General features: G+C 30.2%; 4 protein-coding genes across 4 annotated transcripts; 1 reads left to right on the top strand and 3 right to left on the bottom strand.

The window, feature by feature from the left end:
* Positions 1 to 1792: 1792 nt before the first annotated feature.
* Positions 1793 to 2537, bottom strand: LOC101504661 (uncharacterized). Its single transcript, XM_004511728.4, has one exon. The coding sequence runs from the start codon at positions 2406 to 2408 to the stop codon at positions 2016 to 2018; it is 393 nt and encodes a 130-aa protein (XP_004511785.1). The 5' UTR covers positions 2409 to 2537; the 3' UTR covers positions 1793 to 2015.
* Positions 2538 to 7998: 5461 nt separating this feature from the next.
* Positions 7999 to 10811, bottom strand: LOC101504328 (AT-hook motif nuclear-localized protein 10). The gene is made up of 4 exons (XM_004511727.4): positions 10757 to 10811; positions 10227 to 10352; positions 8925 to 9086; positions 7999 to 8582 (listed from the first exon to the last, which is right to left on the bottom strand). The coding sequence occupies exons 2-4, from the start codon at positions 10299 to 10301 to the stop codon at positions 8322 to 8324; spliced, it is 498 nt and encodes a 165-aa protein (XP_004511784.2). The 5' UTR covers positions 10302 to 10352; positions 10757 to 10811; the 3' UTR covers positions 7999 to 8321.
* Positions 10812 to 10889: 78 nt separating this feature from the next.
* On the bottom strand, positions 10890 to 11563 carry LOC140919015 (uncharacterized). The gene has a single exon (XM_073364325.1). The coding sequence runs from the start codon at positions 11367 to 11369 to the stop codon at positions 10890 to 10892; it is 480 nt and encodes a 159-aa protein (XP_073220426.1). The 5' UTR covers positions 11370 to 11563.
* Positions 11564 to 16848: 5285 nt separating this feature from the next.
* On the top strand, positions 16849 to 25025 carry LOC101504010 (AP-2 complex subunit mu). Its single transcript, XM_004511726.4, has 13 exons — positions 16849 to 17137; positions 17546 to 17723; positions 17939 to 18029; positions 19624 to 19718; positions 20145 to 20234; positions 20317 to 20365; positions 20441 to 20579; positions 20835 to 20951; positions 21897 to 21987; positions 22076 to 22218; positions 23947 to 24061; positions 24516 to 24560; positions 24654 to 25025. The coding sequence occupies exons 1-13, from the start codon at positions 17055 to 17057 to the stop codon at positions 24732 to 24734; spliced, it is 1317 nt and encodes a 438-aa protein (XP_004511783.1). The 5' UTR covers positions 16849 to 17054; the 3' UTR covers positions 24735 to 25025.
* The last annotated feature ends 424 nt before the right edge of the window (positions 25026 to 25449 follow it).

Here is a 25449-nt window from a genome sequence, read left to right as displayed (position 1 = left end):
TAATTGTAATACAAAATTTCAACAGTAAGTCACAAAAACACTGTACGCAAAGTCAAAAAACAAATAGACATTATATTTGAAGCCCAATTATGATGTTTGAACATCAATTCCCTTTTCAAATGTAGCCTTTAGATAATATAAAAAAAATGGAGAATTTTGTTTTCCTAGGGGAGAAATTAAAATTATTGACATTTGATTAGGTGTCATGCTATTTGTGTTCCTTTCATGTGTAAAACTCAAATTTTGAAAGGAAAAAAGTTAATGAAGCATATAGATAGCCTAAAAACACGTCTTGACAATATTGTTGAGCTTACATTTCAAGCATGTGATAATTGTTAGTGTTGATATCTAAAATAATTTATATAAAAAAAAATTGTAAATCAATCCAAATAAAAAAGAAAAATTATATAAAATCTAATATTATTGGATATATATTTGATCTTATTGTGAAATTATTTGGATCAAATTGAGTTTCAAATTCTTTATTTTTTTTTAAATTGAACCAAATCATATATATAAAATTTAATTTTTTTTTTAAGTATGAGATATTGTATGAATATATTGTTTTTTAATTTTAATTGTAATTTTTTATTAGAAAATATACAATCTTGTGGACAACTTGATTTGCTTCAAACCAGCAAGTTAAGAAGAGTTGTGAAACAACCCATAACAATATAATTCAAAGAATTAGTAGTGTATAAAATAAGTTGAGAATATACTTGAGTTTAATTATTTGATTCAAGACGTATAAAAGATTTGTGGTTTGTCTTCTAGGAAAATGATTGAAATATTCTTCTATGTTAGGATAATATCCATGTACCGCTAATTTGGAAGATTAGTATCTTAAAAGAGATAAAAACAAACTATACAGTCCCATAGTTTTCCACTCATAATTTTCCACAATATTGTGATATAAGTATTGAATAAAAGTTAAAGATTTTTAACCAATCAATTTTTTTTACAAGGATGCTGTCTCTTTTTCTTTCACAAATATCTTTCAGTAAAATTTTTCTTATAAGATTTTATTAAGACATACATATTGTTAATGAGCATCCAAGTGAAAGTGTTATAAATATTTAATAGAAGTTTATACTCTAAAACTTTTCATAGTTTCAAGGATTCACTTAATTGTACCTTTCATGAGTAAAAGACCATCACCAAAGTTATTGCTCTTTATTCATTCATGTTTGTTGGTCATACATAATGTTAAATCCTTAATATCATTAATATGCTTGTAAGTTACTATACATGTAAATCTCTATCTTGTAGGAGTATATTTTAGAACACATTGCTTTAGTTTTAATTAATTTCATACCAAATTCGTCATTTGTAGGGACCAGTTAAGCCTATAGTAAAACATATGCCACACACAAGAGTCATTTTTTCATTTATCTATTCTATTTTTCTTTCACACCTCCCACAAGGTATAAGAGTGTCATTTTTCATAACCGACTAATCCACCAAAGGTTGAAAATTTGACCAAACAGCTACACCCAGAGCCATGAATAATTGATTTTACTCTTTAGACTAGTTTTCAACAAAATGGAAAAGAAAATCCTAAATTAAAAAAAAAAAAAAAAAAAAAAGGCTAAGTTTATATGTATACATACAATAAATTATGAACTTTTTTAATTAAACGATAAATTATAGGAGTGAACTTTATCGATTTTATTTTCTTTTCAAAAGTAAATTACATATAAGAGTAAAATAGCTTCTTTATTTACACAAGATGATTAAATTAGCTAGAGTGAAAAAAATCCTGGCAATGAAAATAGAAATTGAGCAAGAAAAATCTAAAATAAATCATAATATAATACAATATATCAATGGTATTCGTTCATTAGACACATAATAATAATAATAATAATAATACAAGAAATTACATGTACCTGTATTTGACAAAGAGATGATTTGATTCTAAAATAAAAGTATGAACATAAAATTGTAAAATGAACATAGTACCTCTGTTTTGTGGGGGAAATCTACAATAGTACTCTGTAATTTAGATGATTACATTACATATCCTCAAGAGTATAGAAATCAACAATATCCTTCAAATTGAGTTGAAACAAAGAAGATGTATCATTATACATAAGCCACAACATGTGCTCAAACAAAATATCATCAACATCCACAAATATAACTTTGTGTTCACTTGACGTGAAATGAAAATTATCCTTATTTGCCGTATCCTTCCTCATAGAAATATCCATCAACACCTGAAATGGGTTCTCTTGTAATATGATGGGGTCCACAAGAAACACCCTCTTATGTTTTCCGACCACCACCGTGACACGGCTGTCGGAATCTTGATCCAGCTCATCATCGGTGATTAGAGGCTTGTAACCCAACCTTGAACCTGCGGATTTTCGACGGATCAATGAAACTGGCATGACTAAACAATCCATGTGGGAAATGTTAAGAAGGTACGAGGTTGTTGTTTGAAGAGGATGAATATTTTTTGGTGGCTCTCGAAGTTGCTAGAAGAATTAAAATGTACAAAATAGATATTTATATTTTGTGAATTTGGATTAGAATATAAATAAATTATTAATTATTAATATTATTTGGGTGGCTATAAAGAAAAGAAAAGGTTGCTTTGGATGTATATCCTTGTTGGGTTGCATTTCGTAATGATAAATAGCCGTTGGTGAAAGGATCCCTCGGACTGCATGAGAGGGTTAGTAACTCTACGCTCCTACGGAGGCGCGTGCATGCGTGAGGAGTTAAATTTATATATATCTCAATAGATTATATGAGATATATTTGACTAAATAGAGTGGCTAGCTTGCATAAGTCTAAAAAGTAGTTTGTTGTTTCAAAAAGGCTTGAACCTTGTGTACTGAATTAAATAAAAACATCTGGTCTAGCCTTAACCTAAATGATAGTCTCTATCGAAACTTCCACCTGAATGAAATCTCTTTCCGAGACACTAGTGGCGCGTGGTGGGAAATTTTGGTATTTATGGAGCAGACTTTGGTTAATACATTGATCAGACTCCACTTGGACACGCAACTTCAAACTATCCTTAGGAGTTAGGAGGCGGTTTTTAAGTAGAATTAATTACTAACAAAAATCTTAACAAATGCCTTAAGGACAAATGCGGCGTTAAAGACTTCAAAAAGAAAAATCAATTAAAAATATGTTCAAATATATATTTTTAACTTTTTTAAAATTTTAAAGTTATTTTATTTTATGTAAAAATTTTATTTTTGGTTTCTTAATAAACTTAAGATCTGTTGTTAAAAGTTTAAATATAAAAAGTACATATTAAAATTTGTGTAAATATTGTAATTGTGAAAAATATGATTTTTTATTTAATAGTTATTTTTTTTCTAACAATTGTTATTGAGGGACTCGTTAGCATGATCTTAATTATAATTTTTTGTCTTGAGTTTCAAATAAGTTTTTCATTTTTATTTTTATCAAAATAATATTTTATGTTTATAAATATTTAGATTGGACCCATTTTTATTCTTCATCTATTTTATTAATACTTAATTAATATACACGCATCGATGAGTTAAGTATAGCAAAAGAGATTACATTCTCGTAATGGTGAATTTATATTTAAATTTTCGTTACAAAATAATTTATATTTAAAATTTGATGCATCTCGAATTAATATTATTGACCAATAAAAACGTTAAATTATTATAAACATATTATTTTTATAATATCTATTTTTAACATCACATATATAATTTGATTGGTTGACAAACTATTTTTTACATTAAACAAGACATAAAAAATTAAACTATTTTTATTTTAATTTGCATTATTTTTTTAATGATCAAGTAAGGCTTTAACTAACATATATTATTGAGAAATGACAATAGTATCACATTTTTAAACATAAAAGATTAATTTGACATCGAAAAATTATCTTAACAAAAAAAAAAGATAAAATATTATGTTAATAAACAAAATCACCTCTAATATAATTTTAGCAAAATAGAAAAATATTGATTATGAGTTTTTATGAAATCCGAATGAGTTAGAAAAACATTTTGTACTGTTTGAATGTCAAAATATAGACATACCCACTGAATGTGTTTATCTCTATATGTATCTTACTTTTTAATCTCCACAACTTACATGTGTTTTGAAAATAGACACAAAAAACAATTCACACTTTAATGCCAAAAAATCATTTCTCTACAAGAATCTATGGCAATTTCCTAAAAAGTATATCTATATCATAATACAAAGAGACTCCAAAAGTAATTACTAATTATAGCCGAATATTATTCTCTTCATGTTTGTCATTCAATTCACAAATAGTTATTTTCTAAATCTTAAAACATTCAACATGAACATTATAATTGAAATTTAGATAATATAAGTATTATATAAAATTAAAACAAGCAAAATAATATCTGTACAAAATTTGGTGCCGAATAAATATTCTAATATCAATAGATTTTTAGCTTATTTGATTATATACATTGACACAACTATTTATGATTAACTAATTTGTAAATGGAATTTGTTAAAGATAAAAAATAATGAAGGAGGTTTCATTATTTCTCCATTTTCTTAACATATGAACTAACTATACTAACATTTCCCTATAAAAATATAATAAATAAATAAACATAACAAAATCAAAGCTTCTTTAAACAGGCTTGGACTTGAGTTGGCACAACGACTTTAGAATTGTTATATGTGAATCAGATTGCAAAACCATTCTGGCTCTAATTAAAGAAGGTGAATTATACCATGAAGAAAGAATGAAAAGAAAACAAGAAGAACCATTAAAGCAAATTCTAGAGATGCAATCTTCATGGAAAAATGATGGAGGATTAATTATGAGTAAAAAGTGTGCATGGACATTGACAAAGAATAGGAAGAGGACGAGGTCATAACTAAGGAGGATGGGAAAGAGGAATGTCGGTGATTAAAATTGTGGGGAAAGAGGACATTATCATCATAGACATGTGGTTAGAGCAAGAGTACATTATCATTATCATAATTAGCTCTATTACACTAAGATATGTTATTCATGTAGAAATAAAAAAACGTACATTAATTATCAACTGGAATTTTTATTTTATTATAAATATTCATCTTCAATCATGGGATTCCTTTTTCCATTTTTTTTGTCTTTTGCTCATTAGTGGTTTTTTTTTTTTATTAATGGTGATTATTACGTGACAAGTTATGAAAAAATTCTAAGTGTATTTTTGGTAGAAAAATGGGTTGCACCAAATCTCTCTGTCTCTTCATTTTTATTTTTGAGTATTTATGAATAGATTTACATCTGTCTTATATCCAATGACATTAATATATATCAAACTTTTATATTCAGCCAGATCCAATACATGTTTTTTTACCTAGACTAAACCACAAATTCTCTATTTCATTTATTATAAGTATAGATGAAATGAGGTTTGATAAATCTAAAATTGAATGTTATTATGTTATAATAAATTTGGTTGTTTCTCTTAAAAATACTTTCGTATTCCTAAATCATAAGAATGAAAGACTAATTTTGTAAATGAATATGAAGAGTCTATTTTGATGCTGACACTCAAGGAATAAGAGAGAGTTGTAAATAATTCATTTGACTTAACATTAATTCTAGTAATCACATGTATGCGAATGAAGTTGTAAGAAGGTGGTTTAGAGAGAAAAAAAAAATATACGAATTAAAGATATAATTGATTGAGGTTCAACTTCCCTCAGTAGCACATCAACTAATTACTTACATGTATATTTCAACAACAAAAATAATCAATGAAAATATTTCTTTTGAAATAGTCATCAAATGTAAATGAAGGAACACATTTTAATCTCTTATAAAGATAAAAGCTATAAGGTGATTACTGATTTTTATTGTGTCTAAATTGAAGAATAATATTTTGAATTTGAACTAACTTTTTTAAAATGATGAGATTATCATAAAAGATATTTTTCTGAACCAAAAATCAAAATAAGAACTAATTGATAAGCTGTTTATGCCAATAAATACATTATGTACCTTGAATCTAAGTATCATTTAAGCAAAATGCTAGAAAATTCGTGTGCAGGATGAACCATGGCGTTTGTACATGTCATTTGGTCATTTCAACTAAGGAGTACTTGACTACAAAAAAAACTAAGGAGTACTTGAAGATGTGAGAGAAAATAAATGATGAAAGAGATGTCTATAATTACTCATAGATATCAATGGTGGGGATAATCTCTTCTTCAAAAACTAACTATAAGATATCAACTATTGGGATGATCTTTTTATTAATGATTTTAGTAGAAAAATTTAAGATTGTTTAAACTCAGAACGTCGCACTTTTGTGTGAATTTATAGTAGTATTTATCGTATCTTATACCTTAAATAAAAAAATAAAAAAAACTTAGGTTTATTTTTCTAAACAAATTTAAGAGAAAAAAAAATACAACTTACAAGAATTTTAAAGCTCTTACATAAAACCATCAAAATGTTTAGATCTAATTAAGGAGATTAATTCCCTTCAAAATAGTTCAATAAATTGTGTATCACAAGAAATGTGTTGTACTTTGATGGTTTATAAACTTTGATGGTTTATAAAATTATTGTCCAATTACTCAACAACATCAAATGTAAAAGACCAAATCCTTCATAAAGGCTGAAATAGAAAGTAGACTACTGTCAACCATTTGCAAGGATGGCTTATATCCATGTACATCAACATAAAAATGTAAGTTTGGTGATTAAAACATCAAACATGTCTTTATTGGCTATAATTCAGATTCTAAAATCTACAAATTATACAACTCATGCAATGGAAAGGTGGTGTTGAGTTGTAATGTTAAATTTCATGAAGAAGCTATGTGAAATTGGACAGTCGAAAAAAAATGGTCTATAATTTCCTTTCATATATTGAAGAAGACCTAAGAGATCATGATGTTCATTTAAGATGCAACTTCGCCTCTCTTGTCACCTACTTGTCAAGAAGCAAGCTCAAAGGAAAGGCCAAGGAAGATACAAAACATGTTTGACATTTATGAAATACTAATGAATTTACTTTTGATCTTCAAAAGTTGTATTGCCTTTTGACAAACAGTGAACCATTAGATTTTGACAAAGATGTGAAAGATAAAAGGAGATATGCTATGGATGAGGAGTTTAAGTCAGTTGCAAAGAAAAATACTTGGGAATTAGTAATTCTATTCAAGGGTCACAAATTCATTGTTGTTAAATGAGGGCAGAAGGCTAAAATCAATGTTAATAGAGAGGTGGAAAAATACAGAGCAACACTCCATGTCAAAGACTAGAACTAAAAACCCAAAGTAGACAATGAAGAAGTTGAAGTACCTGTTGTTTGCACATACAATTCATTTACTATTTGTTTGCAACTCAAATAAACAGTCATCTTCAAGAAGATGTCTATTAGATGGTGTTAACGGACATAACAAAGTTATGAGATTGAAGAGAAATTTGAATGGATTCAACACAAGACTTTGCGTGAAGAAAAAAGTTTCAACAAAAATATCTATTATAAAAATCTAAAATTTAAATATAAAAATCTAAAAGTGCATCTAATCAAGAAATTATCTGTTATAATTTGAAATCAGATAAATCTAAAACTTCTTAAAATATCAATATTTAATCTAGAAAATATCTATTATAAAAAAAATCTAGAAAATAAAATATCTTAAATTGGGTTTAAATTAAAGATGAGTAAAATCTGGAGTTATCTAAATACACCCTTGACATGTTGTATTAAGAAAATTGCATCTTTTTTCTCTCTTAATAAAAACATTCTCTCCTCTCTTTTGGTAAAGATCCCTACTTGGTTGGGAAGGTTTCTGTGGCCTGTCAGCCTGTGTAATATACTTCTTTTCTTACTAAATTGAAGATTTCTTCAAATTTATATCTTACTGCATATCTATGCTTCTAAGAAATTGGACAAAATAAAACAAGAAATCGCGTCTTATTTTCCAGTTTTGGTGGTCGGATAATCTCTTTAGGCACAGCAAGGATGAAAAATAAGAGGTGAAGATGGTTAACGCCATGAATGAAAAATAAAAATATGCAGCTCAAAAGAGAAGGTGCATATCTCATATATTTCTAATAGAGTCACAAACGGTTTCAAATCCGCAATAAGCTCAGAAACCAAAAGCTACCCTCACTAGCAGTGTTTCATATAAGATTTGAAAATCCAAATCAACAGAAAAATAAAGATAAACGGATATAGAACATATAGATAAACTCTCCTAAAATTTGTCCCCAATAATGTATGTCATTGTTACCATTTTATAATTCTACCTGCAGCCACAACTTTGAACAACCACCATCTAAATAACCTGCTCCTGCACCGATAAACTGAAAAGGCCCATCTTCACTGCTGAGTTTGGCGCGCCCACAGTTGTTGGTAGATTGACACATTGTGACCAGACTGATCAGCATTGTTGTAGATTCCAGGCCCCTGACTAAAAGGACTATTCTCGCCATCACCAGAGGAATCGCCGCTCGAATGCTCTTCAGAGGTAGGACTGGTTGGAGTCCCGGAAGCAACAAAAGGAGACGTTGAAGAAGGCCCAGATTTCAGGTCATTTGAGCTAAGCTTTTTGCCACCCAGAGTAAAACCACCCAATGTGATCTGTAAATGATTTTTAAAAAGTCATAAACATGATGCAGCATAGTTTGATCAATCTTTCGTGCAGAAAAATCTACACCCAAGAACTTACATACACAGTGTGCTTTTATAACATTGATGCAGCATAGTTTGATCAATCTTTCGTGCAGAAAAATCTACACCCAAGAACTTACATACACAGTGTGCTTTTATAACATTGATGCAGCATAGTTTGATCAATCTTTCGTGCAGAAAAATCTACACCCAAGAACTTACATACACAGTGTGCTTTTATAACATTGAATATGGGCAACAGGTCCATTAATTAAAATTCAACTTAAATTGTCTACCATTTGAAAGCAATACCTGGGTAGAGGATGCCGCGGTAAGCTTTCCAGCAACTACACCTCCCAAAAGGCGTCCATCAAAACCCGCTAGAGACACCTTCAAGCTACTTATTTTCTTATCACCACTGCTATTTTCAGATATTTCCAGGTTACATGAGAGGGATATAAGTTCAAATTGGCCCTAGAATGAAAAAAAGACATCATCAGAAGAGAATTAAAATCAAACATATTTAGGTATATAAATGAACTATCGGAATAAAATATTGACATTTTCAAATGTAATAAACTATGAACAATTAAACACAAACAAAACTAAAGAAGTTGCTACCTTAGAAAAATTTCATCAATATGATTTAAGACTTTCAAATAACCATGGGAAACAGCATTTGTAAAAAACCAAAGACACAAAAATGCAAGGTACACTTACTTTGGCGTATAAATATAGTGGTAATTCTCACAATCAAGAAGGAGTTCAGGACTGAAGAATTAACTCAGGTGCTAGAAGGAATTTATGCAATACAAAATTATACTTGCACACACAAAACACACATAAATGCATACAAAATAAAAGACACGGAAACTAACCTTTAAATCATACATAATACGAACTTAAATGGAAATTTCAAAATTAGGCTAATGAAAATAATATCTGGTTTAGTTTTTATCAACATTATCTTGGCAATCATTATTAAAACTAAACAATATTTTTACAAATCGTTTACTTTCACTTCGATCTTCCATTTTCTCTAAATATAAACCCAGCATAAAAGGTAACCAAATCCAGTTTTCAAATTGGTTTATGAAAATCGATCCGGTAAACATTTAAAGGGAGATTGAAGAAGATTGTGTGATCCCGCCATTCTATCAGTAAGATTGTGATCCCTTGTCAATCTCCAACCCACCACACATAACCAAACACACATCCAAGAGAAAAGATTGATTATGTGCTGGAAGATAATAAATATTTGCATGAATTTTTACATTCTCAATGATAAGCAGTGTACTATTAGGTAGCATTTGTTAAACAGTGTTATCGAATTTCCGTTATGGCATGGTAAATCCTGTGCCAGTTGTCAAAGACCACAATACCTATTATATCCATCACGTTTCATCCATAAGCCATTTTAATGGCAGATCTCGGCTGCCGGCCATAATCCGGCAAAGACCACACTGTCACATGCCAAATGCTACCTTAACAATATATACACATCAAGCAAATACATATTGCATCAGATCTTTTCCAATTAACATTCCACAAACAAAACATTTCTGATAATCAATGCATGTCATTGAATTGATTCTAAAAAGATTTAAAAAGTACCTCATAATTCACAATACCCCCTGACTGATAAAGGCTGACACTACCGACTGTACCATGGGCAGCAAGAATGCACATGTCATTATAAGGCCCTCCCTTAAGAAAGGCAGTAAGTTTTGCAACAATGTCCTACAAACAACAGAAACATATTAGTAAGAAGAAGAACCATCCTTGACAAAACAGCAACCACCACCAAGCCTCTCAACAAGCACTTCCACAAAAAAAATTATAAAGTTACCACCTTTTTAACATCATCAAATAGAAAGCAAAAAAAGATCTATATTAGCATTGCAATTTATAAAATAACCTAACATTTAAAATTGTGAAAGTCAACATTACTAGAAAAATATTAAAATAAAATAAAATCGATCACCAAATTTGACATCTCTAACACTAAGCAACAGAATTAGAGACAAAATTTTCATTTTTTTCCAACTTCAAATTTCCGTCTAATATTTCAATTTCTACAATGCAATATACATGTCATGACATGTTAATGTTAAAATTAATTAATACTGGCTGAGAGTTCATACCTCGCCAGGATTGACAACGATAGCATGAGGAGTAACACCAGAGCCAGAAACTCCTAAAAAAATGAAGGAAAACAAAACAGAAAGAAAATAATCAACATATATAACAGAACAAAGTAAAATATGGATTAAAAATTTAAAAAAAAAAAAAAATTGAAAGAAACATTGATTGCTGCTGCTGTTTGTTCTTCTTTTTAGAGCCAAGTGGCCTTCCTCTTTTCTTCTTTCCAGTTGAAGAAGTAGGAGAAGCAATGGTAGTAGTAGTAGTAGTAATGGGTGGTGGACGGGCCGGGCCTGATCCTGATCCCGAGGCAGAACCAGAACCCAAGCCCAAAGAAACATTACCCTCAGGAAAATACTTTCTTGGCCTACCTCTCTTTTTCTTTAACGACTCAGAAGGAGTGACTGCCACAGTATCACATGGCTTCAAGGAACGGTTATCATTGAAAGGCTCAGAATGAGTTGAAGGGACATTAAACGGAGGGAATCGAGCAGTAGCAGGTGCCATCAATGTAGTCGGGACATTGTTAGCGAAAGGATTGGGCCCCACCAACATAATGTTAAGAGGTTGGGATTGAGGATGAGAATGTGGTGGTATTGGTTCACGAGAATCCATTGAAATGTGAAGTAGCTATGAATGAATAGTGACAAGAAAAATAGTGTTATTATATATATAGTGAAAATGAGGGTAACTGAAGAAGGTGATGATGATGATGACGAAGGAAGAAAAGCGTGAATGAATGAGAGAAACAGAAGAAAGGAGGGAAGAAGGAAGGTTTTGGAATTTTTTTGTATTTATTTAATTTAGGGTTTTCATTTTAGTTTTAGATTTTGTTTTTTTATTGAAGGTGGTCCCAATTAATATTACTAGTACTCTTTACCCGGTTACTAGATTCCAATTTTTTATTCATGGACTTGAGTTATTTTTATTATTATTTTATGTATTTAATACTAGTATATATATCTCCTTCCTATTTTAAATTTATTATATGTTGACTTTTACAACACTTCTAATGTTTTTTAAATTATTTATTTTAGAACATCGTAAATGATTATATTTAATGCTTTATTTTTTTTATGAACCATATTTAATTTAATGCTTATCCTATTGAATCAATGTATTAATGCTTATTTGAAATTTATAATATTAAATGTTAATATTAACTCTCATGGTATTTTTATTTTAATGTGAAATTTACTCACACAAGATATAGGTAAGGAGATGTATTTTGTGTTTGAATTTGCATTTTAGTATATGGAATATTTTTTATACTATTATTTGAATTGAATGTATGATATTTTATATATTATCTTTTATTTGTTGTTTAGTAGACAAATTTTGTTTTTAATTTATTTATCATTTTAAAAATTTAATACAACACTAATTTTTGTTTCGTTGAAAATATGATTAGCTGTTTATTGAAGAGAAAAAAATAGATTTAATAAAATACTATTTTTAAAATAAAATATAAACAAAAATAGTTCATATTTATTAGAATGAAATATAAATAAAAATTAATAATGTATCTAATGATAAATATATAAACTGTTATAATTTAATACACTTTTTTATATTTTTTAATGACCAAATTTATTAATCATTAAAGACAATTTAGGTAATAGATTTAATTTTTTTATTAGGATTGCATAGATTAAATATATTCACCGATATTTTTTAAAATGTGTAATTTACCTATTTTGCATATAACTTATTTAGGAGAGAATAGTAAATAGTTAAACATATTATAAGAAAAATTAAATGTTTTCACGAAAAGAAACAGTTACAAATTTTCTTGGAATGTATAAATAACCTTCACATAACAGAAAAACAAGTAAATAGAAACAAATTTATTGTAAAATTTTATCATATATATATTAATTATAATTTTTTTTCCAAATAATATAGTGTCTAAATTTATATATATTTAAGTGCACAAAAATAATTATCTATATATATATATATTAAATCACTAATGCTCGTGTTATTAAATCCGATAACCTCTAACAGTTATTTGCATCACCTCAAAAATTATGTCATTACATACTATTATATTTTATAAAAAGCTAATGCTCAGTTATTATATATATTAAAAGAAAAAGTAAATAGTGAATTTGATGTATCTATTTTATGTGTAAATATTTTAAAAATAACTTTGTATTTATATATCTAAGTTGACTTTTTATATTTAAAAATAAAATATTAGTATTAATAACAAATATATTTAAATATAATAAGAAATACATCTAATAATTTAAAAAATCAATAGCATATCAAAAGTAACATAATATATATTTAATTTTGCATCTTTTAAATATTTTTGTGAAAATATAAATACATTGAAAATTGTGATATATTAAATAACATCATCATGGGAAATTGTGTATATTTTGTGCATTATTTTTTCAATTGTCTTTTTAGATATAAATATATTGCGTTTTTATATATAAATACGTTCATATTTGACTTCAGATCTTTCAAGACAGTGTTTTTGCTTTTCGACTATAGTTATTCAATTGACTGTTTTATATACATGAAGACAAATATATAAATAAAATAGATAAAATATTATTTTTACTAAGATTTCTTTTTAAGTATTAGTTTATTCACCATTATCATTAATACAAAGTAAAAAATATCGAATTAAAAGTGATGCATAATGCATATAGTATTAATTAATTAGATGGTATAATTAAAAAATAAATAATATTACATAAGAATTTTAAAAAAGATTATTTATCTCAGAATAAATTTTTTACAAATATATTATTGATTTTTTTAAAATACGTATTTAATTCAAGACCGACAGAAAAAAATAAAAGATACTAGAATAAACCACAATATAAAATAAAATAAAATAAACAATTTTAATTATTAAAATGAGTACCATGTAAATCAAATTACAATGAATAAAAAAAACTTATAATATCAATGAATTAAATTCAAATATCATTAAATACATTAATGCAAGTACTAAACATTAAATATATTAATATAAGTTTTCTAGACGAAGTTATAAACAGTATACCCGAAAGAAAAAAAGTATATGAACGAAACCAAAAGTCTGTGGAGCGGGAAAGCATAAATAAACTAAGATTTACACTAGTAATTAGCAAGAGTGTTATTAATTTTGTTACAATTTAAACTAAACACAATTATATTACCATTTTTTTATCATGTTATATTTGCCAAAAAGCTAACATCTATTTGGTTTTTACTCGCTTAACTCCATTTTGACTGAGTAATGAGATTATTCTATGGATCTAAACAAATACATTTATTTTTTTTTATTAAAGATGTTACTAAAACAGAAGTTGGAAATGATAATTTTCTGAAATTAACAAAGAAATATGTGGGTACGTCATTTAACAAAATAAGGAGCATTATGACTAAAATAGTAAATTTAGTTTATTTAATGTAATATATATATATATATATATATATATATATATATATATATATAATCTATTTGTGGAGGATAAATAATTGAGTAAACTTAGTACACCATTTATTGATTATAAGGTGAGTGACAGATAATCAGTTTCACATATAATATTATGAATACCTTTGTCACAAGTCAATAAAACATCATTGCTAAAAACTGACATTTAAAAAAATAAAGAGCTACTAGATGTCAATTTGCAATATAAACAATTAATTAACTCACCATCATAATCGCGAATGATTCCACACAAGTCGATGAACCATCAATATAGGTGTATGTACCATCAACTTTTATCTTCATAACTCCCATGGGGTTTTAATCCCATTATTTTTTATTAGAGTTAATCAAATTATACTTAAGGACCTTGCTTTTTATCAAAGACTTATGAATAATTTCAATTTGGTTAGAGATGTAATGCACAAATACCTTCCCATCATTATACTTTGGGATAAAATCAAAGAATTTCGATATTTTCAGAGTTTCTTAACCGCCACACTAAATAATACTTTTCATGTTTAAGGGAGATTTCCAATGTCGTTGTGAGTAAGATTTCATTCATGCTAAGCATAAAAGACTAAGGCTAACGAATTTACTTCAAAATTCAAGCTTAATAACTATATTACAAAGTAGTTGGACATCTTTACGATCTTTCACAATGTGCACAAGGGTCTCGAATGTAGAGAGACAAGTTGGCAGAGGTTTTCATGTGTGTCGTATTCGAAAGTGTCGTCCGAACTATGGTTGGGCCCTGTCAATTCCAAATCTCTTTGAACAATATTATCGAGTCAACATTGATCTCATGGTTTGTGAGGTTGTTATATGTTGACTTAAGTGTAAGTTAGTGGCAGCAACCATGTGGGGAATCCGGAGAAACATCGATTGAAGACTTCAAGGATCAAACTTTCATACATGCATAATTTATTACAGTTGACTATAATTTCCATTTGTACCATTTGTGTAGCTCAATAGAGAAACTCTCAAATTATATAGGTTGAATCACTTGAGGTATGGAGTCAACGAGTTTTTCATAACCTGATATCTAATTATCCTTAAAAAAAATTGTAGAATAACCTATTGCACATTACTCTTGGTATTGGACTGCACTTTACAAATATTCCTTCAAGTATTAGAAGTAGTATTTGCATTGTTGGATAAAAGAATGTTCATAATACCACAATTATACTTGACTCGACCTAGTTGAATCCAAAGTATGTTTCTGTTTACAACTAATTTCCAAACAAGTTTGGTCATATATCTTTCTCGGTCCACATTTTTTTTTTTATCACGGGGATAAATATTAACACGGTATAACATAATTAGTAGTTACGTAATTGGCTTTATTATTTGATCACTTGTTCGATCTTAATTAATGAGTATAAGAAAAATATACATTTAGAGAGAACGACAACCTTTTAAAATAATATTTATACAAAAAATAATAGTAAACAAATAAATTCGTCTTTGACTTTGTAAGACACTACCAAATAGGTTCATAAGATTACATATGTTTTAAAAACATCTCCGATTCTTTCATACGTTATTCATATTGGTCATTATATCAAATATATGTAATTATAGTGTCAAGTCGGGTCCCTATATTTAATTAATTACTGTCAATTTGGTCTCTAAAATTACTATCGAAATTATAAGTGAAACATTATTAAGAAATGATCATTAACAAAATGATTGATATTAGTAACATTTGACATAGCTTACGGATGTGTTTGAAATATTCAAAATGTCAAATATTTATATATAACGTCATACTATGTCATCAACGAATTTAGTGGTTTATTCAAAAATTTATTTTTTCTCTTCAAATATTTCTTATTTTGATCGTGCATTATACTTGCAAAATGAAAAATATTTGAATAGATATTCAGAATAAAAAACAAAAAACTCTAACCAGAGAAGATGTTAACAAAAATCAACATTTGACATGATTATAACAAAGAAGATGCATATGAATGTTCTAATGTATGGTCAAATTAAGAAACAAAATCAACATTTTTTAGAGTAAGAGACAAACCCACGCTATGTCTACTGACAGTGAATAAGTTTTTCAACGGTGAGGAGTCACAATAACGTCGATGGTTGAAGACGACAATGAAGAAAGACTAATGGTGGCGGAGAGAATAGTTGAACGATAGTGATTATGAGTAGGAGAAGAAGCGAGAGAAATGTGTCTTGATAGTGTAGTTAAAAAAAAAAAAACAAAATTTTCCATTTAAATATTTATTTTTTAAACTTAATATCAATTTGATCTATATCTATTTACTAAACTCATATAAAAAAGAGTAATACAACACTCAACCACTCACATAGAAAAGAATGATACAACACTCAACCACGTATACATACAATCTACTTAATAGCGGTAAGAGAAAAATTAAAGTTAGAGACTAGAATAGTAGACATTTAATTCAGAGTTTTTTATTGAGTTAAGAGACGGAATAAAAACGTTATGTGTTCTGTTTGACTTGGAGACTAAGATGATAGGTTATTTTTTAACAAATGGAGGGTTACAATTGTCAAATCAAGAAGCTTCATGCCAAAAGTATATTTTAACTTTAATTTTTTTAAAACTCAGTAGAGACGCACGTGCCAAAGTGTGTGTTGTTAAACGGTGTTGGGTATTGATGTGCCGAATCCGTCAATCCGACGACTCATAACGGAGTCTGAATTATTTCTCATTTTGTTTCGCTTCTTCACTCTTCTCTCCGTCGACGACGTATCGTTTCCCTGTTGCTCCTCCTCCTCTCAAACTCCACAGATCTGCGTCGAAACCACCGTTTCTGATTGATCTTCTTCCGAAACGCTTCGTCGGATATTTTGGAAGTTGATACACTGGATCGGAGATGCCGGTGGCTGCTTCCGCTGTATACTTCTTGAACCTCCGCGGTGACGTTCTCATCAATCGTCTTTATCGCGACGATGTCGGGTAATATCTCTTCCTTCATTCTCCCTCCCTCTCTCTTAGTAGAGAGATATTCGGTGATGAAATGAAATGAACCGTTTCCATGTTTTGCACTCTCAATCGTGTTATGACCTAATTTTTGTCATATTTCTATTTCCGAGCTTCGATTCTGTAATTAATACGTGCTAGGTTGTATTAGTTGCTAATAAGAAAGCTATTGAGAATGTTTTGATCGATGTCTTTGGATTTTCGAACCATTTTTGGTGATATGCAGAACACTTTAGTGTGATGAAGCTAGGACTAGTTGTGACGAGTTTTTTTCTTTTATAGTGCTCCTTTGTGAAACCCTGGAACTTATTGATTGACATGTTAGAGGTTAATTTGTGAACCTATCGGGTGACTTATTGTATATTATAATGCGTTGCTTTACAGGGGAAATATGGTTGATGCTTTTCGGACGCATATAATGCAAACGAAAGAACTCGGTACATGTCCTGTGAAGCAGATCGGTGGCTGCTCTTTCTTTTACATGAGGATCAGTAATGTCTACATTGTGATTGTTGTCAGCACCAATGCTAATGTAGCTTGTGCTTTCAAATTTGTCGTAGAGGTATTTACCCTCTGATTTTCATTGCCATTTATTTGATGTTTGGCTTTGTCCATTAAATTGTCATTTGTTTAGATTTGTTCTATCCTTCCTTTGTAATCTTTGTTGCTTTGTGCATACATGGCTTTCTTCAGGCATCTTATTCTTGATGCTTGATTATAATTAACAATTGCATGTAGTTATGTAAATGGTTGTTGTATGTCTGCTTTTCTTTGTAGGCTGTTGCACTATTCAAATCATATTTTGGTGGCGCCTTTGACGAGGACGCAATTCGCAACAATTTTGTACTCATTTACGAACTTCTAGATGGTATGTAATCTGCATGTTGATGAATTAAATTCCTTCCATGCTCAATTTTGGTATTGTTCTGCAATACATGTCATTGCTGAAAGCAGTGCTGTCAAATAGCAGCACTATAACTTAGTGCGGAATTTGAATAATTCTCTATTGTTCTGCAATATGCGGTTTAGTACAAAGTGCTGTCAAATAGCGGCTATAGTGGCGCTATAGCGCTGTAGCATATCAATTTTTGAATAAACTGCTATTTTTTGTGATGTGCGGTTGATAATATTGGCGGAAAGTTAATGCAAGGGTTTTAGTTAATAGTTATGTTAGAAGAATATTTTCTAGCTATGTTCTTATATCATCCCAAGTTTCTTTAAATGAATTGAAGAGTTTAGATATGTGAAAGTTGTGGGACCCCTGGCCCAGTATAGCAGCTAAAGTTAACAGCCAAGTAGTGCAGCAGTTAAGCCATTGTCATAAGATCTGGAAGATACATTCTGTATAAGGGAAAAAACGGACAAGTGAAGGAAAAACAGTGGGAGAGCGCTCGGTTATGCAAGTGGCATTTGAGTGGGTGCAGGAGAGTGTAAAATGGAAGACAGTTAAGAATAGGAATGGGGAGATTTTGAAATCACGGGAGTTAGCCTTGGGAATGGGTAGTAAGTTAGCGTTCAGTAGCTAGTTTTTGTGTTTTTTATTTTTCTTTTCTTTTACTTCAAAATTTCTACTTCTCATTTTATTCTGTAACAGTTACAACATAAGATTCTTCACTATCGAGTATCAAACATTATTCATTTGTCTTAGTAGTAAAATACATACATTCTCGTTGGTGTGATTTCTTTTCTGGTTTGCCTAAAAAATTGGGTGCCCATATGAAGAGGGTGATGCAAGATCATTACTGTGTCTTACAATATTTATGATTTGAATTTTCTTGAAATACGAACCCTAACATACATATTGCACAATTTATCAAGCTGGACTTTATATGGAAAAAACATAAAGAATCTTCTTGTAAACTATTACGTTTAACTTATTGACAATATCTCTGGGCTAGCAAAGGGTGTGATACATAGTGTTCGTTGCAACTTACAATTTTGATTTCTGTTGAAAACTCTAGATTATATTAGTAATAATTGTTTGACCAAAATGATAGTCATAATTCCATCAGCTCTAAAGAATTTAACTAAGTGATTGTGCTCAAGTGGCTAATGAGTTCCAGTTAAGGACAAATCGTTCGGGAGAACTCGAGTTCGAATCCTGGCTGGAACAATTGTTGGTCAGATTTTACTTACCTCCCGGTCGAACTCCGAATTGTCAGAGCCCCGTTCCTCTAAGAAGTGGTGGGTTAAGACCAAAAAATCAGCTCTAGAGGATCTAATGGAAACTACCTTGATCAAAATAGATAATAACCCAGTGAGTTGTAATGGAAGTCGCTGGTGTTTCATGCATGTGTATGTGAAACTGCTAAGGTGTTTTGCGTTGTGCGTCTATTTATTTTGCTAACAGGTTCAATAACTTTGTATAGCTATAAAAGACCATGTATTGTTTTTGTGCGTAAAAATATTTATCATTTGAACCATTGGATAGATTAGTGATAAGTATTCTCAAATATTTGCAGAAATCATGGACTTTGGTTATCCACAAAATCTTTCACCAGAGATCTTAAAGCTTTATATCACTCAGGAAGGAGTCCGTTCCCCGTTTTCATCCAAGGTTAGTTTGCCCGTGCTATTGTAAATACCTTGAAATAAGGACATGGTCGCAGATGCGACACGGCACAATCTTGTTCATGGCGCATACAAACATGATTTTTTTTGTTCAAAAGGGAATCTTGGAGAATAAAATATATTCTGATCGATACACACCAAATTAAAAATAAAATGCAAAATATTTTTTTTTTTCTCTTTGCAATTCATGTGTTTGCGGGAGGGGAACAGCCCACTGATACCTGTTCGAAAGGTGACTCAAGTTAGTGGTGCTGTGCGTGCATGTTGTGTATCCCTGTCCATTTTTTTTCTTTGTTTTAGTATTTTCATTTCTTAAGTTTTTTGGGGAGCGGAACAGCCCACTGATACTCGTTGAATTTTCCATTAAATCATTTATTTCATTTTTTAATGTGTGCAATGGTTGGGGCAACAGGCCGCAGAGAGACCTGTTCCAAATGCGACATTACAAGTTACCGGCGCTGTTGGTTGGCGGAGAGAAGGACTTGCATACAAAAAAAATGAGGTGGATTTTATACCATCTGACATCATCCATTGTCTATGATTATTTCCATTCTATTACAAGTTTACAACATTGCATGTTGCAGGTCTTCCTAGATATTGTGGAGAGTGTGAATCTTCTTATGTCGTCAAAAGGTGAGTTATGATCACGACCTTTGATTGTATGTTGCTGTTTTGCTAGATTGCCTGCTAACTGTTTTATGCTTTTAGGTGTTGTTCTGCGATGTGATGTAACGGGGAAGATTCTTATGAAGTGCTTTCTTTCTGGAATGCCTGACTTGAAGTTGGGTTTGAATGACAAGATTGGCCTTGAGAAAGAGTCACAACTTAAATCCCGTCCTACTAAAAGGTAGTTATCATTTGGACACATTTTCCCCACATTTTTCCTTCCAATGATGTTTTCCTTTTAACATTTTTATTTTTGAAAGTTGTGCTTATGTCTTTATCTTATCATAGTAAGTAATATGGTTGCTGTTTTTATTTTCTTGTTTTTCCAATTTGTCCCTTTTGGTGTGTTGTACTGAGGAGACATTATATCATCCTGTTTTGTTTCCTTTATTATTATTCTGATAATATTTTGTTATCATCAAAATTTATTTTGCAGTGGCAAAACTATTGAGCTTGATGATGTCACTTTCCATCAATGTGTAAATTTGACGAGGTTCAACTCGGAGAAGACTGTTAGTTTTGTGCCACCTGATGGTGAATTTGAACTAATGAAGTAAGCTCATGCCTGTTGATTCTTGTTTTGTGAAATTTTATGAACCTTGACCCAAAATATCACATGCATACTTCAGGGGGAAAGGGGACAGGTCGGTAGAAGGGTTTGTAATTCAATCTCTCTGCCCTTTTATTAAACCATTTGTTAGTAACTATTTCAAAGCCACTCTCTGAGTCTCTGTTGACTTTTGTACTGGGCACTTGATATCCTATTTCTTGGTAGATCTTCATCATCAAACTGGAAAATGTTTTAGTGCATTTCTATGTTATGATTTAAGTCTTCTGTGAAAGAGCTATGTTTCAGGTAAGACACTCCAATAGGCCACCAAAAACATTAAGAGCTTAGTTGAACTGGGATAATATTGCTTAGAACTGCCCAATTTTCATAAATCCAGTTATCTTGATAACTCAGAATAGAGTCATGGGGTGCATTGGTGATCCTACTTATGAGTCTCCAGTTCTCCATTTTGTTGAGTTTTACCTATCCTAAGAATTTAACTTATATGGTAGTACCCAATATTTTTGTGGAATTCTACTTTTTGCTTATACTTCGCTTGACCTTGAAAACTATATATCAAACCATAAAAAAAGATTTGGATTGAAGTACTCTTTCATTAGACATGATTCATGATAGATATTTTGGCGTAAATTGATCCATATACCCAACATCACCGAGGGAGAAAAGACTTCTATCATTGTTGTAATATTGTTATGCTCCCTTTTGTTGTTAGATTATTTTTGTTCTTTGATAGTGTTTGTGGCATTGAAGTGATACTCATTTCATTCTGCATAGTGTTAGCATGAAATTTAAAGCTCATTTTGTAGTTCTGAGAAATCTACTTTCGCATTTTGCATCACTTGGTTTTATGAAAATCACAAGTAATGTAGGATCAGATGAATTCTTAATGGTGCAAGGTTTTTGGCTAAAATAATTTTATATTGTTAGGTATCGTATCACCGAGGGTGTTAATCTTCCCTTCAAAGTATTGCCAACCATCAAGGAACTTGGTCGAACACGGATGGAAGTAAATGTTAAGGTTTGAAAAATTTAATGTTGGAGGTCAAATATAATGAATGTCGTGTATCCTCCTTTTATTTATTTTGTAACATGTTTTTTTTTTCCAGGTAAAGAGTGTCTTTGGTGCAAAGATGTTTGCACTAGGGGTTGTTATCAAAATTCCTGTGCCAAAACAAACGGCAAAAACGAGTTTCACAGTTACATCTGGCCGAGCAAAATATAATGCAGCTATTGATTGTTTGGTTTGGAAGTACGTGTCTCACTTTATTATGTTTTCTATGTGAAATAAAGATTATTGAAATTGGCTTACTAATACGTTTGGGTAAACAACTTAATTAAACGTTTTTTCAATAAGTATTTAGATGAAGACTTTGGCATAAGCTATTTTTATTATCAAACAGCTAATGCGGTTAAACTATTTTTATATAAGGTGTATGTTGTTTTCCTAAGCTTTCCTGGGGAGTTTATTGAAATAAGCTAAAAACAGCTTATGAAAATGTCAAATTATTTCATAAGCTGTCATATATCTATGCAAGTGCTTATGTCATAAGATGAGGGCAAATAAGCTGGATATAAACTCTTCCAAACGTATCCATACTCAATAAGTGGCTTAGTAAAGTGTAAAGCATGTATGCAATATTTTATTGACATCGTTACTGTATGTTAGATTTCTAGTATTTTTTGTTAGGTACCATTTAATATGATTTTCATTGAGTTGTTTCATTTTTATTTTAAAGTAGTCTTGTGTTTCTGTTTTTCTTTGATTGGTATTGTAGGGAGTAGATTGTTTCTCAATCTCTCTCTCTCTCTCTATATGTATATATATCTGTTAGTTTCATAGAAAATGTCAAATTATTTCATAAGCTGTCATATATCTATGCAAGTGCTTATGTCATAAGATGAGGGCAAATAAGCTGGATATAAACTCTTCCAAACGTATCCATACTCAATAAGTGGCTTAGTAAAGTGTAAAGCATGTATGCAATATTTTATTGACATCGTTACTGTATGTTAGATTTCTAGTATTTTTTGTTAGGTACCATTTAATATGATTTTCATTGAGTTGTTTCATTTTTATTTTAAAGTAGTCTTGTGTTTCTGTTTTTCTTTGATTGGTATTGTAGGGAGTAGATTGTTTCTCAATCTCTCTCTCTCTCTCTATATGTATATATATCTGTTAGTTTCATAGAAAATGTCAAATTATTTCATAAGCTGTCATATATCTATGCAAGTGCTTATGTCATAAGATGAGGGCAAATAAGCTGGATATAAACTCTTCCAAACGTATCCATACTCAATAAGTGGCTTAGTAAAGTGTAAAGCATGTATGCAATATTTTATTGACATCGTTACTGTATGTTAGATTTCTAGTATTTTTTGTTAGGTACCATTTAATATGATTTTCATTGAGTTGTTTCATTTTTATTTTAAAGTAGTCTTGTGTTTCTGTTTTTCTTTGATTGGTATTGTAGGGAGTAGATTGTTTCTCAATCTCTCTCTCTCTCTCTATATGTATATATATCTGTTAGTTTCATAGAAAATGTCAAATTATTTCATAAGCTGTCATATATCTATGCAAGTGCTTATGTCATAAGATGAGGGCAAATAAGCTGGATATAAACTCTTCCAAACGTATCCATACTCAATAAGTGGCTTAGTAAAGTGTAAAGCATGTATGCAATATTTTATTGACATCGTTACTGTATGTTAGATTTCTAGTATTTTTTGTTAGGTACCATTTAATATGATTTTCATTGAGTTGTTTCATTTTTATTTTAAAGTAGTCTTGTGTTTCTGTTTTTCTTTGATTGGTATTGTAGGGAGTAGATTGTTTCTCAATCTCTCCTCTCTCTCTCTCTCTCTCTCTCTATATATATATATATATATATATATGTTAGTTTGTCTGTACTCTGGTATTTAGTATATTTCCTTTTGGTGTAGAGCTGTTCTGACATTCAACATCAATCTTAATTTGCAGGATAAGAAAATTTCCTGGACAAACTGAACCAACTTTGAGTGCAGAAGTTGAACTTATTTCCACAATGACTGAAAAGAAATCATGGACTAGACCACCAATTCAGATGGAGTTTCAGGTTTGTTATCAATTACTTCAACAAATTCCACGACAATAGGATGAAACTACATGATTACTGTAGAAGTATTTGCTGAAGCTTATTAATGAAATTTGTCAGATATGTAATTTTTCCCTCTAGCTTAGTGTCAGGTTAATTATATATGTGTGAATGAGTGAAGTTCTGGATCAGGACCCGTGTGTTCATGATTAGGTTTGCATATACTCTGTTGTTTTAGTTTGCACTGATAGACACTGTTTGCAGTGTATGCACTTCCTCTTTTTCTCTTGATAAAAATTCTTTTTAAAATTCCCGTTTCATTTTGGATAACTGTTGTTGTGGATATTGTTCCTCTGCTGCGTGCACAACTTCTGAAGTAGTAGGTAACATTCATCTGTATAGTATGGCTCTCCAAACTCGTCATCTTTTTCTTATGCAGTAGCTTGATCTACCTGTCTTATATTTGTTAATGCAGGTTCCCATGTTCACGGCATCTGGTTTACGTGTCCGTTTTCTTAAGGTATTCGTTGTGTATTAGTATGCTCTTGTTTTTTTTTTTTCCTTTCACATTTTTATAGAACTAATTGGTTTTGGTCTAATTTTCTCTCTGAAGGTGTGGGAAAAGAGCGGGTACAACACTGTTGAGTGGGTTCGCTATATTACCAAAGCAGGATCATATGAGATTAGGTGTTAGACCCATTGGGATTGCGGGTTTCAAACGTCAGGGATTAATTGGTGGAGATGTATGCAATCTCAAATAATTAAAGGTGCAGTTCAATGTAGGTATCCCCCTTATTCAGGGATTTTTTTGTAAGTTTGAGGCGTTTTTCATTCTTTATATTTTGCGTGTGAAAAGTCAGTATAATATTTTTGTTTCCAAGGTCAGCTTGTTAATGGAAACTTGAATTGATTCTCTCTATCTCCTCCCCTGTAAACATTGTATTTTATTTTCATGATAATGTTTAATGAGTGATGCATTCTGTAATTTTTGTGTCAAATTTAATGTTGCGTTGATACATACTATTAGATTACAATACAATACAGACAGTTTTGGGTGCAATGGATGATTGGTCTTGATGTAATGGTTCCTCATGCGATTCTTAATTTGAACCACAATTCCTTGAAATTTTTGTATGAGAGGATCGGATATTTTGGTTTTTAGTTGTCGGAATTTGAAGCAAATTTGGGGAAGAAAAATGATTCCCTAAAAACCCTAGGGTTTGGGGTAGATGCAACTTTTTTTTTCCTGATGCAATATTTTTTATAAACCCAAGAACTCTCTCACAGTGCATTCCAACAGTTGGGAATGAAAGCCTCGTCCGATGGCACAATATCTCCCACTAATGTTTTTTTTTGTTCTCAAATATCTCCCACTAACGTTGTTTACATGAATTTGACAAAAAACATTA

The sequence above is a fragment of the Cicer arietinum genome, chromosome 8, assembly GCF_000331145.2.
Source record: "Cicer arietinum cultivar CDC Frontier isolate Library 1 chromosome 8, Cicar.CDCFrontier_v2.0, whole genome shotgun sequence".
NCBI classification, from domain to species: domain Eukaryota; kingdom Viridiplantae; phylum Streptophyta; class Magnoliopsida; order Fabales; family Fabaceae; genus Cicer; species Cicer arietinum.
Note: the sequence above shows the minus strand (reverse complement) of the source record. Positions and strands in the feature narration are given on the sequence as shown.

Coding starts and splice junctions, on each gene's coding strand:
- LOC140919015 (XM_073364325.1), bottom strand. CDS start 11,369: ATGGATTCTCGTGAACCAATACCACCACATTCTCATCCTCAATCCCAA.
- LOC101504328 (XM_004511727.4), bottom strand. CDS start 10,301: ATGTGCATTCTTGCTGCCCATGGTACAGTCGGTAGTGTCAGCCTTTAT. Junction 9,087..10,226: donor GGGGTATTGTGAATTATGAG/GTACTTTTTAAA, acceptor TTTTCATTCTAG/GGCCAATTTGAACTTATATC. Junction 8,583..8,924: donor CCGCGGCATCCTCTACCCAG/GTATTGCTTTCA, acceptor AATCATTTACAG/ATCACATTGGGTGGTTTTAC.
- LOC101504010 (XM_004511726.4), top strand. CDS start 17,055: ATGCCGGTGGCTGCTTCCGCTGTATACTTCTTGAACCTCCGCGGTGAC. Junction 22,219..23,946: donor ATTGATTGTTTGGTTTGGAA/GTACGTGTCTCA, acceptor CTTAATTTGCAG/GATAAGAAAATTTCCTGGAC. Junction 24,062..24,515: donor CAATTCAGATGGAGTTTCAG/GTTTGTTATCAA, acceptor TTGTTAATGCAG/GTTCCCATGTTCACGGCATC.
- LOC101504661 (XM_004511728.4), bottom strand. CDS start 2,408: ATGGATTGTTTAGTCATGCCAGTTTCATTGATCCGTCGAAAATCCGCA.